Source organism: Myotis daubentonii, chromosome 13 (genome assembly GCF_963259705.1).
Source record: "Myotis daubentonii chromosome 13, mMyoDau2.1, whole genome shotgun sequence".
Classification (NCBI taxonomy): Eukaryota; Metazoa; Chordata; class Mammalia; order Chiroptera; family Vespertilionidae; genus Myotis; species Myotis daubentonii.
The window spans coordinates 24069041-24095067 of NC_081852.1; the positions used below are offsets into that span (position 1 = coordinate 24069041).

Below are 26027 nucleotides of genomic sequence, written 5' to 3' on the forward strand. Positions count from 1 at the left end.
ACAAATTGGTATCTTGGAATTGATTTTTCTTAACTACATTAGGTCAAATGCTAATACTTGAAATACAGAAACTGAGTTCATAAAGTTCAACATAATTGTAATAACAAAAGTGAGTTGTTGGTCTAGTAGCAACTGGTAATGATAACCAAATAATACTCTCAAAAATAATTAAAAAAAATTTTTTTTCTGCATAAGAAAAATAGGGTAGGGCATTATATCTCTTCTTGAAAATTGCAGAAAGTATAATTTTCAAATATCCTATGAGTTTAATTACCAGTAGGTGAATATAAAGTATGTGTATGTATTAGAAGCAGTCAGATAGCTTTCTGATTCCTTGGTTGCTGATTTGCGTTTAAGCAGTTCACTTAAATTACTCTTTTTAAATCCCTGCTTCATCACAGTAGAATAGATAGGTCTAGGGACCCAACTTGGTAGGCTTGTATTGCAAAAATCATTGAATCGTGGTTGAAATTATTTAGTCATCACTGTCCACTGAGCATGGGAAGCTATAGAGGCAACACTGTAGAAGAGTTTTAATTAAATATTGTTAATGTCTCTTGTTGGAATTTTCAGATAGGTATGTTCCTAATTTACTAAAGTCACTAAGAACTCAGAAAATAGTTTATATTTGTTGTGGAGAAGATCATACTGCTGCACTAACCAAGGTATTGTACTCCTATAAAACTTCTTTATTATTACTCATAAAAGTTATTTCATAATTAGTAAATGTTTTCCTAATATGTACATTAAAATGAGTGTTATCAATATCTAAAAAAAATTTATCTTGGAAAAGGACCTAGATTATTATTCTCAAAAACAGTTTACCTTAATTTCCAAACTTGTCCTATGTTATGAAATGTGAATTATTATCTGTTAAATGATGATAATATATATTGTTCAGTTATTCAGCTTTGTGTGAAATACTGCTTAAATAATATTTTGAATAAAAGAATTCCTTTTAAGTTTGTCAGGCTTACCATGCTGTGTATATCTATCCCACTCATGCATAGTTCTGCCTAACTTTAATTTAGCTCCCATTTGGCTTATAAATATAACAAGTAAGAAAGCAATATCACTCAAAATAGCATGAAAAAACATTAAAATACTTGGGAACAAATTTAACCGAGGTGAAAGACTTGTACACTGAAAACTACATAAGACATCAATGAAAGAAATTGAAGAAGATACGAATAAATGGAAAGATATCCCATATTCTTGGATTGGAAGAAATAATATTCTTAATATCTACCCTACTCAAAGTGATCTACAGATTCAGTGCAATCCCTATAGCATTTTTTTGCGGAAACAGAACAGATAATTTAAGACTTTGTATGGAATCACTAATGTCCCAGAATAATCAAAACAATCTTGATGAAGAAAAGGCTAGAGATATCACACTTCCTAGTTTCAAATTATATAAAAGTAGTAATTAAAACAACTGTACTGACATAAAAACAGACACATAGACCAATCAAAAAGGATAGCCCAGCAATAAACCCACACATATATGGTCAACTAATCATTGACAAGGCACCAAGAACACAGTGGCAAAAGATAGTCTTTAATAAATGGTGTTTGCAAAACGATATCTACATGTAAGAGACAAAATTGGATCCCTGTCTTATGCCACTCATAGAATTTCAAAATAGAAGGACTTAAATGTGAGGCCTAAAACTGAAAAACTCCTGGAAGAAAACATGGGGAGAATCTCTCACACATTAGTCTTGGTACGACACCGAAAGTGCAGGCATCAAAAGCAAAAATAAAAACAAATGGGACTACATCAACCAAAGAAAACCTTCGCTGCAAAGGAAACAGTCAACAAAATGAAAAGGCAACCTATGAAATGGGGGAAAATATTTGTAAATCTGATAAGGATTAATATTAAATATACTAGTATATAAGGAACACATAAAACTCAATAGCTTAAAATAATCTAATTTAAAAATGGAGAACGACCTGAATAGACATATTCCCAAAGAAGAACACAATTGGCCAATAGGTACAGGCAAAGGTGATCAATGTTAACATCACAGTCATCGGGGATGTAAATTAAAATCACAATGAGTTATCACCTCACATTTTTTAGGATGGCTATAATCAAAAATCCCCACAAAGGGCAAAGATTGGGGAGGATGTAAAGAAAGGAGAACCCTTGTACGTTGTTGGTTGGAAGGTGAATTGCATAGCCATTATGGAAAACAGTATGGAGGTTCCTCAAAAAATTACAAATAGAACTGGAAGAACAAGCAATTCCACTTCTGGAATTATATCTGAAGAAAATGAAAACAGGATCTCAAAGAGATAACTGCACTCCCATGTTCATTACATCAATGTATTTATAAGTGGAATCTTAAAATAATTATATTAAGAGAAACAGTAGAATGGTGTTTGTCAGGAGATTGGGGGAAATGGGAAGATGTTGAACAAAGGATACAAACTTTCAGTTACAAGATGAATAAGTTCTGAGGATCCAGTGTACAACATGGTGACTCTAGTTAATAATACTATGTTATATAATTGAAATTTGCTAAGAATAGATTTGAAGCATTCATACACACAGAAAGAAGTATGTGAGGTGATGTATTTGTTAATTAACTTAGTAGTAATTTCACAATGTTTGTAGATGTCAAACCCCATTATATACTTCATACTTTTTTGGACATTAAATCATATCTGAATAAAACTGGGAAAATACCAGTTATAAAAATCATTAATAAAAATTAACACTATTTCTATCCAGAAAAGTAAATTAATATTAACTTTATGTGATAATAATATTGTAATATATATTTTTACCAGTTAGAGGTTTAAGCCAGTGAAGATACATAAACATTTATATGTGAAATGTTTGGTGACCATACTTTGCTTTAAATATATTTCTATTGATTTCAGAGAGGGAGGGAGAGGGAGAAAGAGATAGAAACATCAATAATGACAGAGAATTATTGATTAGCTACCTTCTGCACACCTCACACTGGGGATTGAACCCACAACCTAGACATGTACCCTGACTGGGAATCGAACCGTGACCTCCTGATTCTTAGGTTGATGCTGAACCACTGGTTGGGCCCATAATTTGCTTTATTTTATTTTATTGTTAATCCTCACCTGAGGATATATTTTTCCATTGATTTTCAGAGAGAGGGAAAGAGAGAGAAACATCGATGTGAGAGAAACACATCGATTGGTTACCTCCTGCACGAGCCCTGACCAGGGAGGGCCCAGGCCGAGGAGAAGCCTGCAGCCAAGGTACGTGCCCTTGACTGGAATTGAACCCAGGACCCTTTGGTCCAAAGGCCAGCACTCTATCCATTGAGCCAAACTGGCTAGGGCCCATAATTTGCTTTAAAGCGCACTACGAAAGTACTGTGGAATGGGCATCTGAGAAAAAGAAGTATCTAACTTTTGCCAGTTGTTGAAGCAGTGATGGTTATATATCATTTCATGTTTATTTTTGTCTTTAATTTTGTGTATTTGAGATTTTTCCATGACAAAAAGTTTTAAAAAGAAAAATCAATTTTCTTATGTAACAACATGTATAAATACTTAGATTGTTTTTATTTATTTATCTATTTATTTATTTTTATCTTCACCCAAGGACATTTTTTCCATTGATTTTTCAGACAGAGTGGGAAGGAGGGAGGAGGGTGGGGAGAGAAAGAGAAACATCCACAGGCAAGAGACACATCATTTGGTTGCCTCCACACATTTGGGGCTGGGGATTAAACCCGAAACTGTGAGGTACATGTCCTTGACCAGGAATTGAACCATGGACCCTTCAGTCTGTGGGCTACGCTCTAACCATTGAGCAACTAGTCAGGGCAATACTTAGGTTATTAAATGTTAAAAAGGATAAATTATTATTTTATATATATATATATATGGCAACAATATGAAGAAAAACAATTGAAAAATATTAATTGTGCTTGCTTGTTAAGCTACCATCACAGATCACTTTATGTAAGTAACCTCTAATCCAGCTGTAAATTTTATAATAATTTTTTTCATCATCATTTATCCCTCCTATATCCTCTTTCACCTCCACCCACCCCTTTTTATTAAAATTTTTAAGGATCATTTATATTGTCTGCTAGAAATAGCAGTATTTGTGCACTCTGGTTATATATACTCTGTGTTAAAAGTATAACTTGTTTGAAAACAGGATGATACCATTTTAATGGTTTTGTGAAATTTTATAGGTGTGTACTTGGAATTCAACAAGAATATAATGACAGTGAAAGGCATTGCTAAAGTAGCTATTAGTATCTCTTCAGAGATGACTTCAATTAAATATAATAGCAAGAACACAATTAAATACTTTAAAAATATGTGAAAATATATAGCCATGAACCTGGAACTCTGTTCGTTTTAGGATATTTTACCTTAAAAAGTCAGGTATCATCTGTTAAATTGTGAAGATAATAAAAGTAAAAATTTGACTCCATAGTTAAGATTAGTTTATTTTCCTGAAGATGATTTACTTTTATCAGACCTTCTAATGATAATGGGTTTTGTCTTTTTTAGGAAGGTGGAGTGTTTACTTTTGGAGCTGGAGGGTATGGTCAGTTGGGTCATAATTCTACTAGTCATGAAATAAACCCAAGGAAAGTTTTTGAACTTATGGGAAGTATTGTCACTCAGATTGCTTGTGGAAGGTAAGCTAATATATAAGAGTATTTTGGTCTCTCTAACATTATACAATTATTTAGCAAGTTTTTTAACAGTTAAGAAGTCTTTTATTTTTTTGACACCTCTCATGCCATGAAATTCATAGGGAATAGGTTCCAGCTGGTCACATTTCTTTCCATTGGTTCTTACTAAGTGTGAATCTTTATGGGTGAGCAGGCTGGCGTTTCAGTTGAACCCCCCAAAACCTTTTCCTGTGGCATACTTTTATTTTGGATGGTTTTCCTTCACATGTTTTAGGAAGCTGTCTCAGTTCTTAGAGTACTTATTAGAGCAATGCCCTTCCCTAGATGTCTACAATATCACCTCTTTTTTTTTTTGATAAATTTGGGTGTACAAGGAACAACTTCATATTTTCTAAAAGGCCTAGAGAACATATTGGGATGCCTCTCTTCTTTCCCTTAATGTTGATCATTTTTGCAAATTAATGGAAGGTGGCAGTTTCCAGCTGAAAGTAGGATTTTTTAAAATGAGTTGTTCAGGAATCTAGTAGGCTATGGTTAAAAAATATTCTCCCCTAAATGCCTAATTTGCTGTTGAGTCATAGTAACAGGAAAAACATCTTTTATACTGATTATTTCACCTTTCTTTATCTGAGGCAAGATATTAATATATATGTAACTAGAGGCCCGATGCACGAAGATTCGTGCAAGAATGGGCCTTCCTTCCCCTGGCATCTGGCACTGCCTTCGCTCCGGCTGTAGCCGCCTTTCTGTCTTCCCATGCTGCCCAAAGGCCTGGAACGGCTGGGGCGATGCAGAAGGCCTGCATCATCCCGCCCCACCCCCAGCCATGCCTGTGCATGCAAATTAACCCGCCATCTTTGTTGGATTGATTTGCATACTCCTGATTGGCTGGTGGGTATCATGAAGGTACAGTCAATTTGCATCTTCCTCTTTTATTCGTGTTGATACTGTATTTATTGTCTAGAACACTAATTTTGAAGGGAAACTGTAGTTCCATCTTTTTTTGTTTGTTTTCACCTTTTTTGTTTTTTAAAGAATGAGGGAATTGACCAATTAATTATTTAATGCATAAGATTAGTTAGTGGTGAAAATTGAATTAGAATACAGATCTCCTGATTCCCAGTTGTTGGGAGTGAATATATGAAAGAGCTTCAAAATTGATATTTACCTTTGGTGGTTTATAGTAGATAGATCTCCTAAGAGGGTAAATGTACTTTGATGAGTTAACTCAATTTGACCATTTAGCTTAAATTTTTTCCACTGTGTGTGTATCCTTATGCAATATAGCTTAATTTTGCCAACTGTTAGCCTCAGATACATGGAATCACATTGTAGGTAACCTTCGGTGAACTTTTTTTTTAACATCGTACTTACGTGATTATCCATATGTGTGTAGCTGTGGCTCCTCATCATTAGGTCTCATTGCTGTGTTTCATTTAATTATAAACATACATAATTATGTACTTATTCTATTATTAATGGGCATTTGGGTGTTTCCAGTTATTGGTAATTACAAATAATGTTGCTTTGAACATTTATTATATGATATACATAAACCTTTGTATTTCTATAGTAAATACCTAGAATAGAATTGTTCGGTTGTAGAGGATACTTAACTTGAATTTTGCGAGTTAATGTCATTCTATTTACCAAAGTGGTTATACCATTTTACATTCCCATTAGTATTGCATGAGAATTCCTGACAGTATCTTTGTCACCATTTGGTATTGTCAGACTTTTTAAAATTTTAAATTCTTGGATATGTTGTATTAATCATGATTTTAATTTGCCTTTTCATGATTTATAGGGATTGAATTGAATCTGTAGACCACTTTGGGAAATACTGAAATCTTAACAATATTAAGTTTTCTAATGCATGAATATGGGATGTTTTTTCATTTATTTATATAATTTTTTTACTAATATTTTGTGGTTTTTCATTCTTTTACCTTTTTGCTTAAGTTAATTCTTTTTTAAAAAATTTTTGACTTTTTTTTTTTCAAGAGAGAGGAAGGGCCAGAGAGAGTTCTAGAGAAATAATCAGTGTGAGAACGAAATATCCATCGGCTACTTCCTGCATGCCCTCCACTGGGGATCAAACTGGCAACCTTTTGGTGCATGACATGATGCCCAGCCAACTGAGTCACTACTATACAGAGATAATTTTACTTATTCCTTTCTGATTTAGAGAGTCAGAGAGAGAGAAACATCAATTGGTTGCTTCCTATATGAGCCCCAACTAGGGATCAAACCCACAACCTAGGTATGTAACCTGACTGGGAATTAAACCCTCAGCCTTTTGGTGTATGGGACAATGCTCCAACCAACTGAGCCACCCAGCCAGGGCAATATTAAGTTATTAATGTTACTCTTATTAAACAATATTACTTGTATTTTATTATCTTGGTGGTGGCACTTGTACATGTACATCTCAAGCATCTGCTTACATCACGTTTAATAAATTTTATTGACCAGAAAGAAATTACATAGCCAAACGTAAAGTTAAGGTAGGGGAGAAACATGGTGCTCATCCACCATGACAAGAATGTGCATGTTCAACACTACAGGGTAATAAAGAAGTGGGATTATTGTTTTAATCTACCTAGCACTATTGTCATAGAATTTTTTTTTAATGTTTGTGGGATCTATAGTGATATCCTTTATTTAAATTATCTGTTCTTGTTCTTTTTAACCTCATGTTCTTTTTAATTTCCCAAGTGTTGCCAATTTATTAATTTTTTTCAAAGTATCCTCTTTTGGACTTCATGATCCATGTTTTGTGTTTTTCATTTTGCATACATTTCAGTCTTTGGTACATTCATTGTGGCATGCAGTATTCTATATACAGGGTGGGGCAAAAATAGGTTTACAGTTGTTTGTATGGGAAATAATGCAATCCTATATAATAATAGACAAACATGATAATTAACCATAGCTCCGAAACGCGTCCCATTGGCTAATCAGGGCGATATGCAAATTAACTGCCAACCAAGATGGCGGCCGGCAGCCAGGCAGCTGAAGCGAACAAGAGGCTTGCTTGCTCCAGTGATGGAGGAAGCCAAGGTTCCCTGCCTGCCGCTGCCAGCCTCTGAGCTTGCACTCTAAGAAACAATGTTGCAATTATAGAAGTTAAACAAAACCCAGAAACCTGCTTTCGGCCAGCCGGGCTTCAGCCAGCAGGATCACAACAGTGTTTCAATTATAGAACAAACCCAGATCCCTGCTTTCAGCAGCTGAGGTGTCAGAGCTGCAGCCGGGCCTCAGAGCTAAAGCCGGCTCTCAGCTCCAGTGACAGCCAGAGAAGGTAAATGAATCCCAGAATTAAAAAAAAAGAAAAAAGAAAAAAAAAAGAGTTGGGAGCTTCAGTTGCCCGCCAGCCTGAAAACGGTCCTCACCCAGACTTGCCAGGCACCCCAGTGGGGACCCCCACCCTGAAGGGGGTGTGACCAGCTGCAAACAGCCATCATCCCCTCATCCAGGCTGGACGGGGACCCCCACCCTGAATGGGGTGTGGGCAGCCTAAAAACAGCCCTCAGCCCCTCACCCAGAATGGCCCGGCACCCCAGTGGGGACCCCCACCCTGAAGCAACAAGATGGCGGCTAATTTGCATACTGAAGGCAGGCGGCAGCGGGCAAGGCTGTCCGCGGTTCGGGACCCGGATCCATGACCTGGCGGACGGGGGCAGCGCTTGATGCTGTCCACGGTCTGGGACCTGGATCCATGACGTGGCGGGCGGGGGGCAGCACTTGAGGCTATCCACGGGACCAAGACATGGATCTATGACCCTGGTGGGCGGGAGGCAGTGCTTGAGGCTGTCCGCGGTCCCGGGACCCGGATCCGTGACCCTTCCTGGCGGGGCGGCAGCTCGCACAGGGGCGGATCAGCTGGGGTTGGGCAGGACGCCTGGCTTCCACCCAGCCCCAGTCACACTGGGCAGGTGAGCAGCGCAGAGAGCCTCTGGACAGGGGAGACAGGCTGGCGGAGGGCGGCCTGTACTCCCCACCTGGCAGTGGTGACAGCTGTGAGCGCGCCAAGCAGAGCCTGCAAGCTGAGCTGAAGTAGCGCCTACAGGGCATCAGCGCCCAGGAGTGGCTGCACAAGATCCACCTCCTATCCCAGAAGGTGCAGGGTTGCAGGGACAGCCACTGTGGCGGGCCAGACTGACGTCCTCCTGGCCGCACCACGGGGGTTTGCGGATCTGCAAAGCCAGAGGCCTCCGGTGTGCACATCCCCCCGTCGTGCGAACATCCCCCAGCACACTGTCACCCTCCTGCGCCTGCAACAGTTGCAAACCAAGGCATGCACCCGCCTCTCCACCGCACTTCCATCAACCCGGCATGCCTAACACCCCCACAGGATGTGCACACATCCCCTCTGATGTGCTCATGTCCTTTGGAGAGTGCCTGGGTGTTCTGGGTGCTGAGAGTGGGCACCTGTGAGATGACAGTGAGAGGGCGGAGTGGTGATGCCCTGTTCCCACGGAGGCCAGTGCAGCTACGAGATCGCCTCTAGGGGGTTAATGCAGGTGCTGTGGCGGGAGCAGATGCAGACAGACACACCAGGCGGGCACGGGCAGCCCTCGCTGAGGTGCCTTCGGTCAGCATTCAAGATCAAGAACCCAGAGGCGGAGAGGAATTCCGTCCTCTCAGTGAAACAGTGGGATAGTCGGGGTGACTGTAGAGGAGGAATGTGTACTTTGGGTGCCAGCATCCATGAGCGAAGGCTGCCCTGACTGAGCCTCGCTTGCTTGGGGCCTAGCGCACTCCTGCCGGGCAGTGGGTGACAGGACATGCTTTTCCGAATTAATGAGAGAAAACGTTGATTCTCCTGCTGCCCACAAAGGTGGAAAGTGAAGTGGGGAGACGTGGGGAGTGAGCGAGGTTTCCTGTCTGGGGGTTCCAAATCTGCCGTTGGTTTCTTTCACTGCTGACTAGAGATATACAGGGTGTCCCCCAAAATGTATACACACTTTGAATACCTACTAGTTCCAATGGTTTTAAGCATAAGAAAGAAACAACAATAGAGCTGTTATCTGTTAAAAGTGTGAGCACAAACAGGTAGTTGGACATTCCCTGAGGGGTCTCAGATTAGAGAGGGTGAAGGCCAGACTGAGGGACACCCCCCCCCCATCCCAGTGCACAAATTTCGTGCACCGGGCTACTAATACTATATAATAAAAGAGAGACATGTAAATTGACTGTCCCTTCACTACACTCACCAGCCAGTCTGGGTGAATATGCAAATTAACCCAACAAAATGGTAGGTTAATTTGCATACACAGGCACTGAGGGAGAGCTGTCAGCTTGTGGGGATGTGACTCCTTCAGTTGCTCCCTTGGGGGGACGTGGCTCCCTCAGTTGCCTGGTGGAGAGCAGAGCAGGAGAGCCAGAGGTGTGGGGGGCCATGGCTCCCTCAGTCGCTCCCAGTGTGGGGAGCACCAGGAATGCTGGGAATCATAGTTCTGGTGGCAGATTTCCTAGATACTAGAGCAAAGTGAGCCTGGAGCAGGTTACTGTTGCAGTGGGGGATGGAGGGAAAGCAAAGATGAGAGACATAAGTAAAATCAGAGTGTCTTAAGAAAAGTTAAAGGGAAGTTATCCCAAAATTTCCAGGAAATCTCCACCAATGAAACAAAGAAAAAAAATGCCTCTATTCTGTGAGCAACAAACCAAACTGGGTTGGGGGTGGGGGGGGGGTCCTCAGACAATTCCCTCATATGATTGCAAAGACAGACAGAATCTCCCGGATTGGAGAGGGCTCCCCTGAGGGCTCCCAGATTGGAGAGGGTGCAGGTCGAGCTGAGCACCCTCCCCTCCCCCCCACCCCCCCGCACAAATCTTTGTGCACCGGACCCATAGTATATACTAATAAAGGGGTAATATACTAATTAGACCAGATGTCCTTCCAGACAAAGCCACAGTGGCAGGGGCCGAGGCAGAGGCAGTTAGGGGCGACCAGGCCATCAGGAAAGGGCAGTTAAGGGCAAGCAGGGGAGCAGACAGAGTGCTTAGGGGTGATCAGAAAGGCAGGCAGGTGAGCACATAGGAGCCAGCAGTCCCAGATTAGGAAAGGGATGTCCTACTGCCAGTTTAGACTCAATCCCGGCAGTCGGACATCAGCTGAGGGGTCCCGGATTGGAGAGGGTGCAGGCCAGGCTGAGGGGAACCCCCCCCCCCCATGCATGAATTTTGTGCACTGGGCCTCTAGTTAATAAATAAAACAAGAAAACTCTTTTGTATACTCACAACTGTAAACCTACTTTTGCCCTACCCTGTATGCCCATTATGTGAAGTGTTTGTTTGTTAACATTGTTCAGATCTTCCATGTGTTTGTTTTTATCTTCTCACTTTTAAAATTAGTTCCTGAAACGGGAATGGTACGGTGCCCTACACTATTTGACTAGTTTGAATTTCTGCTTTTAGTATGTCAATTTTTGCTTTCTCTTTTGAGGATCTGTTATATGGTTATGCAACCTACCTGTGTGGTACAAAATTAATTAGTGTAGAAGAGGCTATTAATAAATACCTTACAGAATATGTTAGAACTGTAATGGCTTTATTAATTTATTGTTGAAGAAAAATATCCTTAATCTTTGCTGTGCTTTTCTAAATGTAAATTGTTTAGAAGGTAACATTAAGTCTGAGGTTTTCTATCTTTTACTCTAGGCAGCACACTTCTGCTTTTGTTCCTTCATCAGGACGAATTTATTCCTTTGGACTTGGTGGGAACGGCCAGCTAGGAACCGGTTCAACAAGCAACAGGAAAAGTCCTTTTACTGTGAAAGGAAATTGGTGCCCTTATAATGGACAGTGTCTACCAGATGTTGGTAAGTTCTGTTACACACACATTAGAGTAATTGTTAAAATGTTGCTCTTAAATCATAAAGTTTTCTGTTTTAAATGAAAGAATTCAAGATACATTGTTTAGTGAAAATCAGACACTAAACAATCTGTATGGTTGCTTAGTTTGTTTATATTTGCGTATATGCATAAGGGAACTTGGGATAAATAAAGTGATAAAAAGTCGTTTCAGAGACTTGGACATATGGGAACTAGCTGGTGGCTAGATAAAAGTGGAAAGGAATACTTTTGTTTTTTATTTTTAGTTTTAAAATACACATAACAAAATTTGTATAACATAACGATTTTTTAGTGTATTTTTAAGTATATTCACATGGTTACGCAGCCGTTCTCGAACTCTTTTCATCTTTGAAAATTAAAACTCATTCATTAAACACTCTCCCCATTTACTCCTCCCACCAGCTTGGCATCCCCTATATTCAGCATTCTGTCTATAAGAATTTGACTTGATCTTGGTACCTTGGATGAGTCTAACCATGTAGTATTTGTCTTTTTGTGCCTGGCTTATTTAATAAATTCAGCATAGCCGAACCGGTTTGGCTCAGTGGATAGAGCGTCGGCCTGCGGACTCAAAGGTCCTGGGTTCGATTCCGGTCAAGGGCGTGTGCCCTGGTTGTGGGCATATCTCCAGTGGGGGGGTGTGCAGGAGGCAGCTGATCCATCTCTCTCATCGATGTTTCTAACTCTCTGTCCCTCTCCCTTCTTTTCTGTGAAAAATCAATAGAATATATTAAAAATAATAATAATAAAATAAAAATAAATTTAGTATAATCTCCTTAAGGTTTGTCCATGTTGCAGCACATGTCAGAATATTCTTCCTTTTTGAAGTTGCATAATCCTATCTAATAAAAGAGAAACATGGTAATTAGCCATAACTTCGCTACCCTTCCCATCGGCTAATCAGGGCGATATGCAAATTAACTGCCAACCAAGATGGCGGCCGGCAGCCAGGCAATTGACGCAAACAGGAGGCTTGCTTGCTCCAGTGACGGAGGTGTCCAAGGTTCCCTGCCTGCCGCAGCTGGGTTCTGAGCTGCAACTCTAAGAAACATTGTTGCAAATATAGAACCTAAACAAAACCCCAGAAACATGCTTTCAGTCAGCCGGGATCTCAGAGCTGGAGTCTCAACAAAGTTTCAAATACAGAAGGTAAACAAAGCCCAGAAACCTGCTTTCAGCAGCCGAGGTCTCACAGCTAAAGCCGGCTCTCAGCTCCAGTGACAGGCATAGAAGGTAAATAAATCCCAGAATTAAAAAAAAAAGGAAAAAAAGAGAGGCTGGGAGCTTCAGTCACCCGCCAGCATGAAAATGGCCCTCAGCCCCTCACCCACACTGGCCAGACACCCCAGGGGGGACCCCCACCCTGAAGAGGGTGTGAACAGCTGCAAACAGCCATCATCCCTTCATCCATGCTGGCTAGGCACCCCAGTGGGGACCCCCACCCTGAAGGGGGTGTGACCAGCTGCAAACAGCCATCATCCCCTCACCCAGGCTGGCCAGGCACCCAAGCGGGACCCCCACCATGATCCAGGACACCCTTCAGGGCAAACCAGCCGGCCCCCACCCGTACACCAGGCCTCTATCCTATATAGTAAAAGGGTAATATGCCTCCCAGCACCGGGATCAGCAGAGCAGCAAGGCCTCACTGCCCCTGTGTCAAGCGGAGCCGCGAGGCCTCCCAGCACCGGGATCAGTGGAGCAGCGAGGCCTCTTAGCACCGGGATCAGCTGAGCATTGAGACCTCACTGCCCCTGTGTCAAGCGGATCCGCGAGGCCTCCCAGCACTGGGATTAGAGGAGCAGTGAGGCCTCCCAGCACCGGGATCAGCGGAGCCACGAGGCCTCCTGGCCCCTGGAGCAGCGTGACAGGGGGCAGCGCCCAAACCCTCTCATCGCCCTGCGGCTCTGTGTGTGACGGGGTGGGGCCACAACCTCCCTATCCGCCCTGCTCTGTTCGGGACAGGGGAAAGCGCCCCAACCCCCTGATCGGCCCTGCTCTGTGTGAGACAGGGTGTGGCGCCCCAACCCCCCCCCATGGGCCCATCGGCCCTGCTCTGTGGGTGACACGGGGCGGCACCCCAACCTCCCCATCGACCCTGCCTTGAGTGTGACCAGGCGGCGCCCCAATCCCCCAATCGGCCCTACCCTGAGCGTGACTGAGGGTGGCATCGCAACCTCCCAATCCACCCTGCTCTGTGCATGACAGGGGGCGGCGCCCCAACTCCCTAATCGGCCCTGCTCTGAGCCCGACCAGGGGCTGCACCTAGGGATTGGGCCTGCCCTCTGCCACCTGGGAGCAGGCCTAAGCCAGCAGGTGGTTATCTCCCGAGGGGTCCCAGACTGCTAGAGGGCACAGGCCGGGCTGAGGGACCCCCCTTCCCCCCGAGTGCACAAATTTTTGTGCACCGGGCCTCTAGTATATTAATAAAAGGGTAATATGCCAATTAGACTGGAAGACTTTCCAGGAAACCTCCGGACAAAGCCATATAGCAGTGCTGAGGCAGAGGTGATTGGGGGCATCAGGCCATGAGGGGAGGGCATTTGGGGGTGATCAGGTTGACTGGGGTGGGTAGTTGTGGACGAGCAGCCCAGCAGGGTGGGGCAGTTGGAGGCGAGTGGACCGGCAGGCAGAGTGGTTAGGAGCAATCAGGCAGGCAGGCAGGTGAGCAGTTAGGAGCCAGCAGTCTTGGATTTCGAGAGGGATGTCTCACTGCCAGTTTAGGCCCTGTTTCCCAAGGGGTCGCAGATTGGAGAGGGCACAGGCCAGGCTGAGGGGCACCCCTCCACACCCCCACTGAGTGCACAAATGTCATGCACCTGGCCTCTAGTTTATAAATAATATATATCCCTTACCATGATAAACTATTCTTCAGAATTGTTTTCTTATTTTAGCTATGTCTGATTTTCTTTGGGCTTGTTCTCAGAGTTGTGGGACTTGAATTTGTTGAGACTTTATTCAGTTATGTGTATAATTTGAAAAGGTCTATAACTTTTTATTATGAATAGCCTTGAAGATTCTTATTTATTTATTTGTTTGTTTTTGGTAACTAAAAGGCTATCTCAGTTATGCTTCTATTTTGCAAAGATCAGGGTGTGATACTCTTTTCTTGTTTTCTGTTTGATTTTTATATATAGAATGTGGCTTCATTTTCTTCCGGTTACTTAGGTTTGGAATACACATTTATTTCAGTTGTAGTGTTTTTTTTCTTGTGTCCTCAGCAGCATATTGGTGTTTTATCATATCAGTTTCTTCCATAAAAGGCACTAATAAACAAATAAGGATTTTGTATTTTCAAGCAGAAGGGCTATTTTAAAGAATCATGTATTTCGTTTATATAACTTAGTTAGTAATGCATATTATCACCATTGAAAATGTATACCTTGAAATTATTTGCATTAAAATGAGAAAGGAGATGGAGTTTTAAAATTAGTTATTTTGCTACAATTTTGTTTCATCAAAAATATAGTTGGTTCACAGTAGCCAAAAGGTGCAAACAATTCAAATGTCCATCTACAGATGAATGAATGAAAAATGTGATATGTACATGTAATCAAATAGTAGTCAGTCATGAAAAGGAATGGAATTTTGGTCTATGCAACAACATGAATGAACCTTGAAAACATGTTAAGATACAAATGGACAAATATCATGATTTCTTTTATATGAGGTATCTAGAACAGTGAAATTTATAGAAACAGGAAATAGTATAGAGGTTACCAGGGGAGGAGGAGAATGAAGAGTTATTGTTTAAAAGGGTACAAAATGTCTAGGATGATAAGAACATTTGGGAGATGAACCATGGTGATAGCTGCGCAAGATTTTAAGTGTGCTTAAGGCTACTTAATTGTACACTTTAAAATAGTTAAAATGGGACCTTGGACTGAAGGATCACAGATTCGATTCCCTTCAAGGGCACATGCCTTGGTTGCAGGCACATGCAGGAGGTAACCAATAGATGTTTCCACTTGAATGTTTCTCTCTCTCTGTCTCTCCCCCTCCCTTCCTCTCTCTCTAAAAATTAATGGTAGGAATATCCTTGGGTTAGGATTAACAAAAAATAAAAATTTTAAAGATCCTATCTAATAATAGACAAACATGGTAATTGACGATACCTTTGCTATGCCTCTCATTGGCTAATCAGCGTTATATGTAAATTAACCGCCAACAAAGATGGCGGCTAATTTGGATACTGCAGGCAGGGCGGGACAGCACGAACTGCCAGCGCACCACCATCCAGGGCAGGCCAGCCGCCCGGGACCCCATCAGCAGGTCTCCGGTGGCAAGGCAGGCCTGCCCCTGAAACTCCAGCAGCCAGCCGTGCCTTGCTACCCCGGGACCCGATTGGCAGGTCCTGGTGCGACAAGGCACGCCTGCCCCAGAAGCCGCCTCATATGGTAGTAACTCTGTCAGTAGCACTCTGAAAGTCAGTGGCATAAATGCACCAATTAAAAGACAGGTTATGAGGGTGAATCTAAAACAAAACCCACTTTAAATATAAAGACACATAGATTAAAAGTAAATGAATTAAGTTGCAGCCTGTTTTGCTCAGTGGATAGAGCATTAGCCCGTGGACTGAAGGGTCCCAGGTTCGATTCCAGTCAAGGGCATGTACCTCAGTTGCTGGCTTGATCCCCAGTCCCTATCAAAGCATGTGCAGGAGGCAACCAGTCAATGTGTCTTTCCCTTTCCCTTCACTCTCTCTAAAATTCAATGGGAAAATATTCTTGGGTGAAGATTAACAAAAACAAAGTAAATGGATTAAGTAACATCAAAGAGATTATAAGAAAAATATATTCCAAATTTTGTTAGCTGTATAATGGTTATGTTTAGATTATTGACACCTAAGAAATTGGGTGAAGGGTACATATAATATGCTGTCGTATTTTATAGTGTTTTTTTCATATGTATGAGATTATTTCAAATTCAAATATTAAAAAATTAAAAATTAATAAAACATTAATTGAAATGTGTATGCATTACATGAAAAATCTCCTAATTGCTTCTAGCATACTTTATTAAATTGTGCTAAAATTTACAAGGGTTCAATTAAAAAATATCTTAATTCTAAATGATATAATAGAAAATACATGATAGTGCAATTATAAGCACTTATCTGAAAATAAAAATTTAAAGGAGTGAATTTAAAGAAGGGATTAGCCAAAGAAAATATATGCATAACCCATGGACACAGCCAACAGTATGGTTATGGCCAGAGAGAAGTGGGGAGCAAGAACTGGGTAGAGGAGGCAGAAGGGGGGAAATAGGGACATCTTATATAATAATAATAAAAGGCTAATGTGCACATTGACTGAACGGCAGAATGACCAGTTGCTATGATGCACACTGGCCACCAGGGGGCAGATGCTCAATGCAGGAGCTGCCCCCTGATGGTCAGTGCACTTCTATATATGGAGTGCCACTCAGCCAGAAGCTGGCTCATGGCTGGCCAGCACAGTGGTGGTGGCAGGAGCCTCTCCCACCTCCGTGGCAGGAGCCTCTCCCACCTCTGTGGCAGCACTAAGAATGTCCAACTAACAGTTTAGACCCGATGCCTTAGGGGCCTAAGCCTTTAGTTGGACATCCCCCGAGGGTTCCTAGGCTGCCAGAAGGTGTCTGACTGCAAGCTTAGGCATGATCCCCGGGGAGTGGGCCTAAGTCGACAGGTGGACATCCCCCAAGGGGCACGGGCTGGGCTGAAGGACACCCCCCCCCCCCCGAGTGCATAAATTTTTGTGCACCGGGCCTCTAGTCCTATATAATAAAAGGCTAATACGCAAATCAACCAAACGGCGGAATGAACGGTTGCTATGACGCGCACTGACCACCAGGGGGCAGACACTCAATGCAGGAGCTGCCCCCTGGTGGTCAGCATGTACCCACAGGGGGAGCGCCGTTCAGCCAGAAGCCAGGCTCATAGCTGGCGAGTGCAGTAGTGGTGGCAGGAGCCTCTCCCACCTCCACAGCAGTGCTAAGGATGTCCGATTGATGGCTTAGGGGAGTGGACCTAAGCCGTCAGACAACCCCCGAGGTCTCCCAGACTGCAAGAGGGCGCAGGCTGGGCTGAGAGACCCCCTGAGTGCCTGAATTTCGTGCACCGGGCCTCTAGTAAATACATAAAATAGTTAAAATGCTAAATTTTGTTATGTATCTTTTACAACACTATATATTTATATATATTGCATATCTACAGGGTGGGGCAAAAATAGGTTTATAATTGTGAGTACACAAAACAGTTTTTTCTTGTATTATTATTTATTACTAGAGGCCCAGTGCACAAAATTTGTGCACGGGGGTGGGGGGGGGGCCCTAAGCCCAGCCTGCACCTTCTCCAATCTGGGATCCCTCTTGCAATCCGGAACCACTGGCTCCTAACCGCCTCTTCCTGCCTGCCTGATGCCCCTAACTGCTCCCCTGCCAGCCTGATCATCTCTAACTGCTCTCCTCCGCCAGCCTGATTCCCCTAACTGCTCTTTCCTGCCAGCCTGATACCCCTAACTGCTCTCTCCTATTGGCCTTATCTCCCTAACTGCTTTCCCCTGATCGCCTGATCCCCCTAACTGCCGGCCTGATCCCCCTAACTGCTCTCCCCTACTGGCCTGATCCCCCTAACTGCCTAACTGCTCTCCCCTGCCCACCTGATCCCCCTAACTGCCTAACTGCTCTCCCCTGTTGGCCTGATCCCCCTAACTGCTCTCCCCTGTTGACCTGATCCCTCTAACTGCTCTCCCCTGCCAACCTGATTCCCATAACTGCTCTTCCCTCCTTGCCTGATTCCCCTAACTGCCACCTTCTCCCTTCTCCCTTCTCCCTTCTCCCTTCTCCCTTCTCCCTTCTCCCACGGCACTGGCCTCCTCACCTTCTCCCTTATCCCCTGGTGCCGCCTTCTCCCTTCTACCTTCTCCTGCAGTACTTTCTCCTGCGGCCTTTGCAAAAGGGACCGTGGTGCTGGACCTGCCCTCACAGCCACTGCAGCTGCTGGCCCTTAGCCCTTGCAGCTGCTATGGCTTTGTCTGGAAGGAAGTCCAGCCTAATTAGCATATTACCCTTTTATTAGTATAGATTATTGTATTATTTTTCATACTAACAACTGTAAACGTACTTTTGCCCCACACTGTATAAAGGTTGATAATTATTTTGCACTATACTAAAGGTGTGAAGCATACACACACTAGTTAAATGTGAATTTAATTTACTCCACCCCTCCAGAGGTGAAGTCTGTAGCCCCCAGTATTAACATTGTTAACATAAACTTAATCTGTTGTGGCTGTAAGGACATAGGTAAACAACACTTTTTGATAGCATATTCAAAGGACTTCCAGGTGTTTCCTTAAAGCTGGGCAAAGGTATAAACTTTGGACACCTGTATTAGTTTGTTAGGGCTGCTATAACAAAATATAAACTGAATGGCTTGAACAACACAAAATGTATTGACTCACAGTTCTGGAGGCTAGAAATCCAAGATCAAGGTATTGGCAGGATTGCTTCCTTCAGAGGGCTATAATGGAAAATCTGTTCCATGTGTCTCTTCGGGCTTCTAGTGGTTTGCTGGCAGTCTTTGGCATTCCTTGCCTAGTAGATTTCTGCCTTCATCTTCACATGGCATTTTTTCTGTGTGGATATCTATGTCCCAGTTTTCCTCCTTTATAAGGACACCGGTCATCTTGTATTAGGGGCCTACCCTAGTCTATGATCTCAACTAATTACATATGACATCAGTGTTTTTTCTCTCTCACCCCCCCCCTCCCCTTACCCCACTATCTTAAAAAAAAAAAAAAAAAGATACAGACTAGAAAACACCATTTTTGTGTGCAGGCCAAAAGAAAGACTTCTAAACTTACCAAATGCTGTTCATGCTTGTGGATCATTTAATGTTTGTACTTGGTCAGCCTCATTTCCATAGCAATTAGAATATTCCAGTATATTTTATATCATTGAGTCCATGAATGGGAGGTCTAATTAAGTTAGATGATTAAGAGAAAATCCAGTAGCATATTTGATGCTTTGAAAAATGTGATATAAATCTGATTTTTTTTTCTTTTTTTACATTTTATTTTTATCACAGACTCTGAAGAATATTTCTGTGTAAAAAGAATTTTCTCAGGTGGAGATCAAAGCTTTTCACATTACTCTAATCCCCAGGTAATAGTAGTCATAAATAATTACTAAACTCAAAGAAATTAAAGAAATTTTTCAACCAATAAATGTTCTTTATATTTTATAAAGTAATTGCCTTACATTTTTTTCCTCAAGTTTACAAAATTTTGCTGATTCATATAAGAAGTTTTGGTTTCAGGTGTTTAGTAGATATTTCTGTTTTTAAAAAAGTCAAATACTATACATACTATATTTGATTATATATCTAGGTTTAAATTATATGTAATATCTCCTCCCTCTGACTAATCTGCTTGTTTTAAAATTTAGAATGGTGGGCCACCAGATGACTTCAGATGTCCTGATCCTTCAAAGCAGATCTGGACTGTGAGTGAAGCTCTGATTCAAAAATGGCTGAGCTACCCCTCTGGAAGATTTCCTGTGGAGATAGCCAAGTAAGAAAGACATTTTACCTACACAGCACAAGCTCCCAACTTTGTGGTAGAGCAAACCTGTACTTAGGAGTTTTTATTTAAGTTAATATTTTGTTAAATATCACTTACTGAATTGTTTGTGTACAAAAGTTAAAATGTTGCCCTCACCAGTTTTGCTCAGTGGATAGAGCATCGGCCTGCGGACTGAAGGGTCCCAGGTTCGATTCCGGTCAAGGGCATGTACCTTGGTTCCGGGCACATCCCCAGTAGGGAGTGTGCAGGAAGCACATCAATGTTTCTAACTCTCTATCCCTCTTCTTCTCCCTTCCTCTCTGTAAAAAATCAATAAAATATATATTTTTTTAAAAAAGTTAAAATGTCGCCGAAACCGGTTTGGCTCAGTGGAAAGAGCGTCGGCTTGCGGACTGAAAGGTCCCAGGTTCGATTCCGGTCAAGGGCATGTACCTGGGTTGCGGGCACATCCCCAGTAGGAGGTGTGCAGGAGGCAGCTGATCGATGTTTCTAACTCTCTATCTCTCTCCCTTCCTCTCTGTAAAAAATCAATAAAATATATTAAAAAAAAAAAAGTTAAAATGTCTAGAATTTCTATAATAACGGATATTTTAAGAGATCTTTCATTTAGACTTGTTAGAATTCTTTCATATACATAATGATATATGAAATGACCTTAAATATTAAATGTAGCCACTTTTGGATTAGGATTGAAGTGTTTCTTGTAGCTTCCTAGTGGTAACTGTCTTAACTTTTATACTCCCAGGAAGATTTGAGTATTACTTTCTTGAATATTTTGCTTATAGATGAACTTATTTAGTACTTAAAGTTTTTCAAATTGTAGGTTGTGTTGGTGTAAGCTTCCCAAATAATAACATCCCAGATTAGATTTACCAGAGTGTGAAATTAAGAAAATTAAATGTGCATGTTTTCATCTACAATTTTTTTAAAAGAACATCAGATTTGTTCAATGAATCAGATGAAAGTAATGTTTGAGAAACTTAAGGATATGTAGTAATATCTTTATCAAGTATTTTTTAATCAATCTTGAATAATTTATAAAGTCCAGATTATTCTAATTAAGTATTGATGAGAGGAATGTAGAATTAAATAATAGATTAAACATTTATTTTAATTTTTATTAAAAAAGAAAGGCAAACATTTCTTATTTTGTGATTTTTGTTATTTTTAAATTCCTTTTTAGTGAAATAGATAGAACGTTTTCTTCTTCTGGTTGTCTAAATGGAAGTTTTTTAGCTGTTAGGTAAGTGGCAATTCTTTGATATACTGAATTTTTTAAGTTTATTATATTAAATAAGTGAAATAATTTTAAAGTTTTATTTTATTATTTTTCTCTCTCTCTTTTTTTTTAATAGCAATGATGATCACTATAGAACAGGCACCAGATTCTCAGGGGTTGATATGAATGCTGCTAGGCTTTTATACCACAAACTAATACAACCTGATTATCCTCAGATAGCTCAGCAGGTTTGTTTTTTTTTAATTGCCTCATATTTGTATTATGTAGCCTGTTGAGTTTTTTATTCCATGTTACTTTATGTTTATAGCCTAATTAACTTTACAGTTTCATACTCTTCATTATGATGCCCTTTGTATGGTTTTATTAAATTCAGTCAAACCTCGGTTCTCCAATGTCTCTTATCTCGAACAATTCAGTTCTCCAAGTTGTTCAAGTTGTTCACGGAAAAAAATGTTGCAGTTGTTAAACAAAACTTCTCACAGTCTACAAAGGAGAGCATGCAAGTCAGTTTACCAGCTAACCATCTCGTTGTTAACATTTTAGGAAATTGTTCTGTGAATATTTTTGTGTTTGTTTGTTTCTTTTTGCTTTTGTCACTGGTGAAATGGACAATTAGTACAATTTTAAAACATAAAGAGGACATCATGAATGCTAGTGTTGCTAAGGGTGTTAAAGAAACAGTGATCACAGGCAATTGAATAGGTTAAAAAAACACACAAAACTGTTGCTGATTTAGATAAAGGGAAAGCAATTAGCCAGTGACAGCATTTCAGAGGCAATGATACATGAAAAAGTAAAGATGCCGCAGGCTGACTTCCCAGAAGACACCTCTGGAACAAGTTCTGAAAGTGATTCCTTTAAGGATAGTAGAGGTTGGTTCGGTAAATTTAAGAAAAGAGTGTTAGTTTATAGATTGACCAGGGCTTTAGACATACACTGTATGGAAGAAAGGTTAAAACAGGGTATCTGGAATGAATTCATTTTACATTATTTCTAATGGGGGGGGAAATGATGCGGTTTTCAAATAGATCGTGTTTTGGACAGCCTTCCAGAACCGAGGTTCCACTGTATATAAATACAATAAATTCATTACAAATTAAGATATTTGTAATTTAGCTGGCAAATATCTGTAAATCTTTTCAGACATCTGGCACAGACCCTTAATTGCTCAACATTATCATGTTGTTTAAGTCTTTATATAACTGTAGAAAGAGAATTTAATGAAACTCATACAAGAATTCTTTTAGCAATGCTTAGGCATTAATTTTTATTGTGCTACAAAGTACATTTACTCAGTCATTGCAAGACTTTTTTCTTTCACCATTTCATGTTTGCTGTAGTATAAGATTATCTTTTTGTTTTCATGTGTTTGGAAAATACATTTATTTTAAATGAAGTAGGTTTTACTTTTTGTCAAAATATAGGTGGCAGCTAGTTTGGAAAAGAATCTGATTCCTAAACTGACTAGCTCCTTACCTGATGTTGAAGCATTGAGGTTTTATCTTACTCTACCGGAATGTCCCCTGATGAGTGATTCCAACAATTTTACAACAATAGCAATTCCCTTTGGTACAGCTCTTGTGAACTTAGAAAAGGCACCACTGAAAGTACTTGGTAAGAATTTAATTTTTTTTTCTTTTATAACCTCTTCTCTTTAAATGAAAATGCTCTGAACTTCTTATTTACTGCATTGCTCTTTGAAAATTTCTACCCTGCTTATTTGACATTGTCTTAGGGAAAAATAAACCTTTTTTTCTAGTCATTTGATGCTAGTTGTTGAAGTTGTTGGAAATATTAAAATTTTGATCAAACACAGTAGCAGAGACAGTATCAGGAAAGATAAAAGTTGTTTTTCATATTCCTCTCCCCCATCTCCTCAAGAGTGATCTTACTATTAAAAAAGTAAAGGAGAAGGAACAATTAAAACTGAATAAACATGATATTAAATCCTCCTTGAACTGTTAACCCTTTGCATTCTTTTCCTCACTTGCTAGTTTCTTGATGTTTGACTTATTTCTCTGCATGTAAATGAGATTATTCTGCTTATCTGATCTTACAGTTCTCTCTTTGTTCATATTTTTTGGCCTAAATTTTTAAAAATTTTTTAAAAAATGTGTTTTTATTGATTTCAGAGAGATGGGAACATCATTGATTAGAGAAAAATCATTGATCTGCTGCCTCCTGCATACCCCCTACTGGGGATCCATCCTGCAACCTGGGCGAGTGCCTTGACTGGGAATCGAACTGTGACCTCTTGGTTCATGGGTCGATGCTCAACCACTGAGCAACACCAGCCAGCCAATTTTTCTTATCTTAATTTTTCTAATTGTAAAGATTTCATCTATATCTCCAGGCTGTTATAGTTTTCTTGCTACAGTTAACCCAGTGCTTTCCTTTCTAATAGTATTTGTTAGGTATGTGAAGCTGAGATATATGGAAGTAATAAAATCAGTACAAGAATTTATAGAATTTCTGCTGAAGAGCAGAGGAAGCAACAAGTAAGGGATAGAATTTTGGAATCCTAAGGAATTAGCTAGTAATAGAAGAGTGAAGCAAGGACTTAAAAGAGTATTATTCTGTTTTGTCAGAAGTTTTGTATTCTTTCTGTCTGCCTCTTAGGATTGTGGTATATGTAATTAATAACAACAAATAGTGAATGTGGGAAAAGACAGACATTATATTTTTTATTGTTCAACTTCTGTATTTGATTTTCTGGAGCACCTTGCCTTTTAAAGGTGGTGTTTCACAATATTTCAACTTTGTGTTGAGAGGTAAAGCTTAGAAAGATCCCTAAATATTGGAGCAAGACAGTTGTAAAGTGTTTTATTTATAAATTAAAATTCTAATTTCCAAAGCATTTTTTAATAATAACTGGTTTTAATATTAGGTATAATGGTGAGTTTTTAATGTAATTAAGGAAACCATAAATGTAACTATTTTTACTTTTCTTTTTATTTATTGGGTGACACTGGTTAACAAAATTATACAGGCTTCATGTGCATGATTCAACGCTATATATATATACATGTATATGTGTGTGTGTGTGTGTATATATATATCATATATTTTTGCTTTTGATAGCTTTTAGAACAATATTTTTAACTTGAAGATGAGGTGAGTAAACCCTCGAAATGTTACATAAAATACTGTGTCATGTGTATCTTCCTATAGTTTTCAAAGGGTTAAGAGCCACTGCTTTAGAAGAAAAGTTGGTATTATTTTGAAAATCATGATTATTTTATTTCTGTGTTCACCTTTCAATAACAGAAAACTGGTGGTCAGTGCTTGAACCTCCACTATTCCTCAAGATTGTAGAACTTTTTAAGGAAGTTGTGGTACATCTTTTGAAACTCTACAAGATTGGCATTCCCCCTTCTGAAAGAAGAATTTTCAACAGTTTTCTTCACACTGCATTAAAGGTTTTAGAAATATTACATAGGGTATGTCCAATTATTTATTTTTCTCTTTCCTCATTGCTACTAACAGATTGATGATGTTTAATTTAACATTAATATATTACAGATTTAGATTAGCATAAAAGATACATAATAGAATTTGAAAAAGTTACCTAACTTGTCTGTAGTTGGGCTGACCAATAGCATGTTAGTGAATTGGATTCTCTTTATATTTTCTTGTGAAGAACATAATTTGTTAGTTTAAATAATATGTTTTTTATTATTTATACGTGATTGTCATATAAAAGAGACTGAATCCTAGTTGTGATTATGAGATCAAAACTCATATTCTTTTACTATTGGGTACTATTGGCTTCCGTTAAAGTAAAACATTTCATTAGAAACAAATTACTAACTTGAAATTGGAACCATATATAATTCATTAATTTACCTATTATTCTTTCCTGCCCTTCCTCTCAGTATGAGAAATAGTACTCTTTATACTTGTAGCAGTTCAAAGTTATATGAAGAAGTAGTCTCAGCTGTTTCATTAAAGATGGATTTGAGACATCCTTGATAGCTGGTAGGTATATCTATGTTATGCCATTTGGTATTCTTGAGATGCTATTTTCTTTTCGGGAGACATGACCTAAGGGACGAAGCTTATGTCTGTAGACTCACAAGTGACTAAAAATCTCGTATAAACCTTTACTCTTTAGTTTCCTCCCCTTAACAACTTCAATGTTTTCAGACCCTTCTTACCTAGTACCGAGGTAAATAATGAGAGAATAAAGACAATAGTCCTTCTGTTCTCTGTAAGAAAGAACCCTTATGGAGCATTTCTTTTTTTCTTTTTATTCTGTTAGTGAAGTTCCTGTGTATTTTCTAAATGACTTCACTTTTTAAATTACTCTTTTCTATTATATTTAGAATGTCCAAGACTCCTAGGGGGAAAAAGTCATTTCTCTTCACTTTATAATCAAAAAAATGATGGCCATTTCTTTCCTAGGAAATAGTCATTTTTATATTTGCCCTTCCCAGAACAAGCCTTCCTTATAGCACTTTAGGGTTAACTGGATTCTGCATTAATCTATTAAGCAGACCCCCTAACTTCATGGGATGAGCCTCTACTTTCTATATGATTTGTGTTTAGGATTCAAGACATTAATTAGATTTTTTTCTTTCCTCTGGACTCTCTTTTCCTACTCCAGTGAACCATTTTTATTAGCCAGACCTGATTTCCAAATATTTATCCTTTTTCCCTTCCTTCTTATGTACTTATCTTTATTTACCCCTTTATATAGATATATAGATATAG

General features: G+C 40.0%; 1 protein-coding gene across 9 annotated transcripts in view; it reads left to right on the plus strand.

The window, feature by feature from the left end:
* The window catches only part of HERC4 (HECT and RLD domain containing E3 ubiquitin protein ligase 4), a 110230-nt gene that overhangs the window by 44515 nt on the left and 39688 nt on the right, over window positions 1-26027 (plus strand). For all 9 annotated transcript variants that reach the window (XM_059662569.1, XM_059662561.1, XM_059662564.1 and 6 more), the window contains 9 exons: window positions 574-665; window positions 4528-4658; window positions 11322-11482; window positions 19579-19655; window positions 19938-20062; window positions 21258-21317; window positions 21430-21541; window positions 22739-22928; window positions 24582-24754. In XM_059662569.1, the coding sequence (XP_059518552.1) occupies window positions 574-665; window positions 4528-4658; window positions 11322-11482; window positions 19579-19655; window positions 19938-20062; window positions 21258-21317; window positions 21430-21541; window positions 22739-22928; window positions 24582-24754 (1121 nt within the window). The remainder of the gene's footprint in view (window positions 1-573; window positions 666-4527; window positions 4659-11321; window positions 11483-19578; window positions 19656-19937; window positions 20063-21257; window positions 21318-21429; window positions 21542-22738; window positions 22929-24581; window positions 24755-26027) is intronic.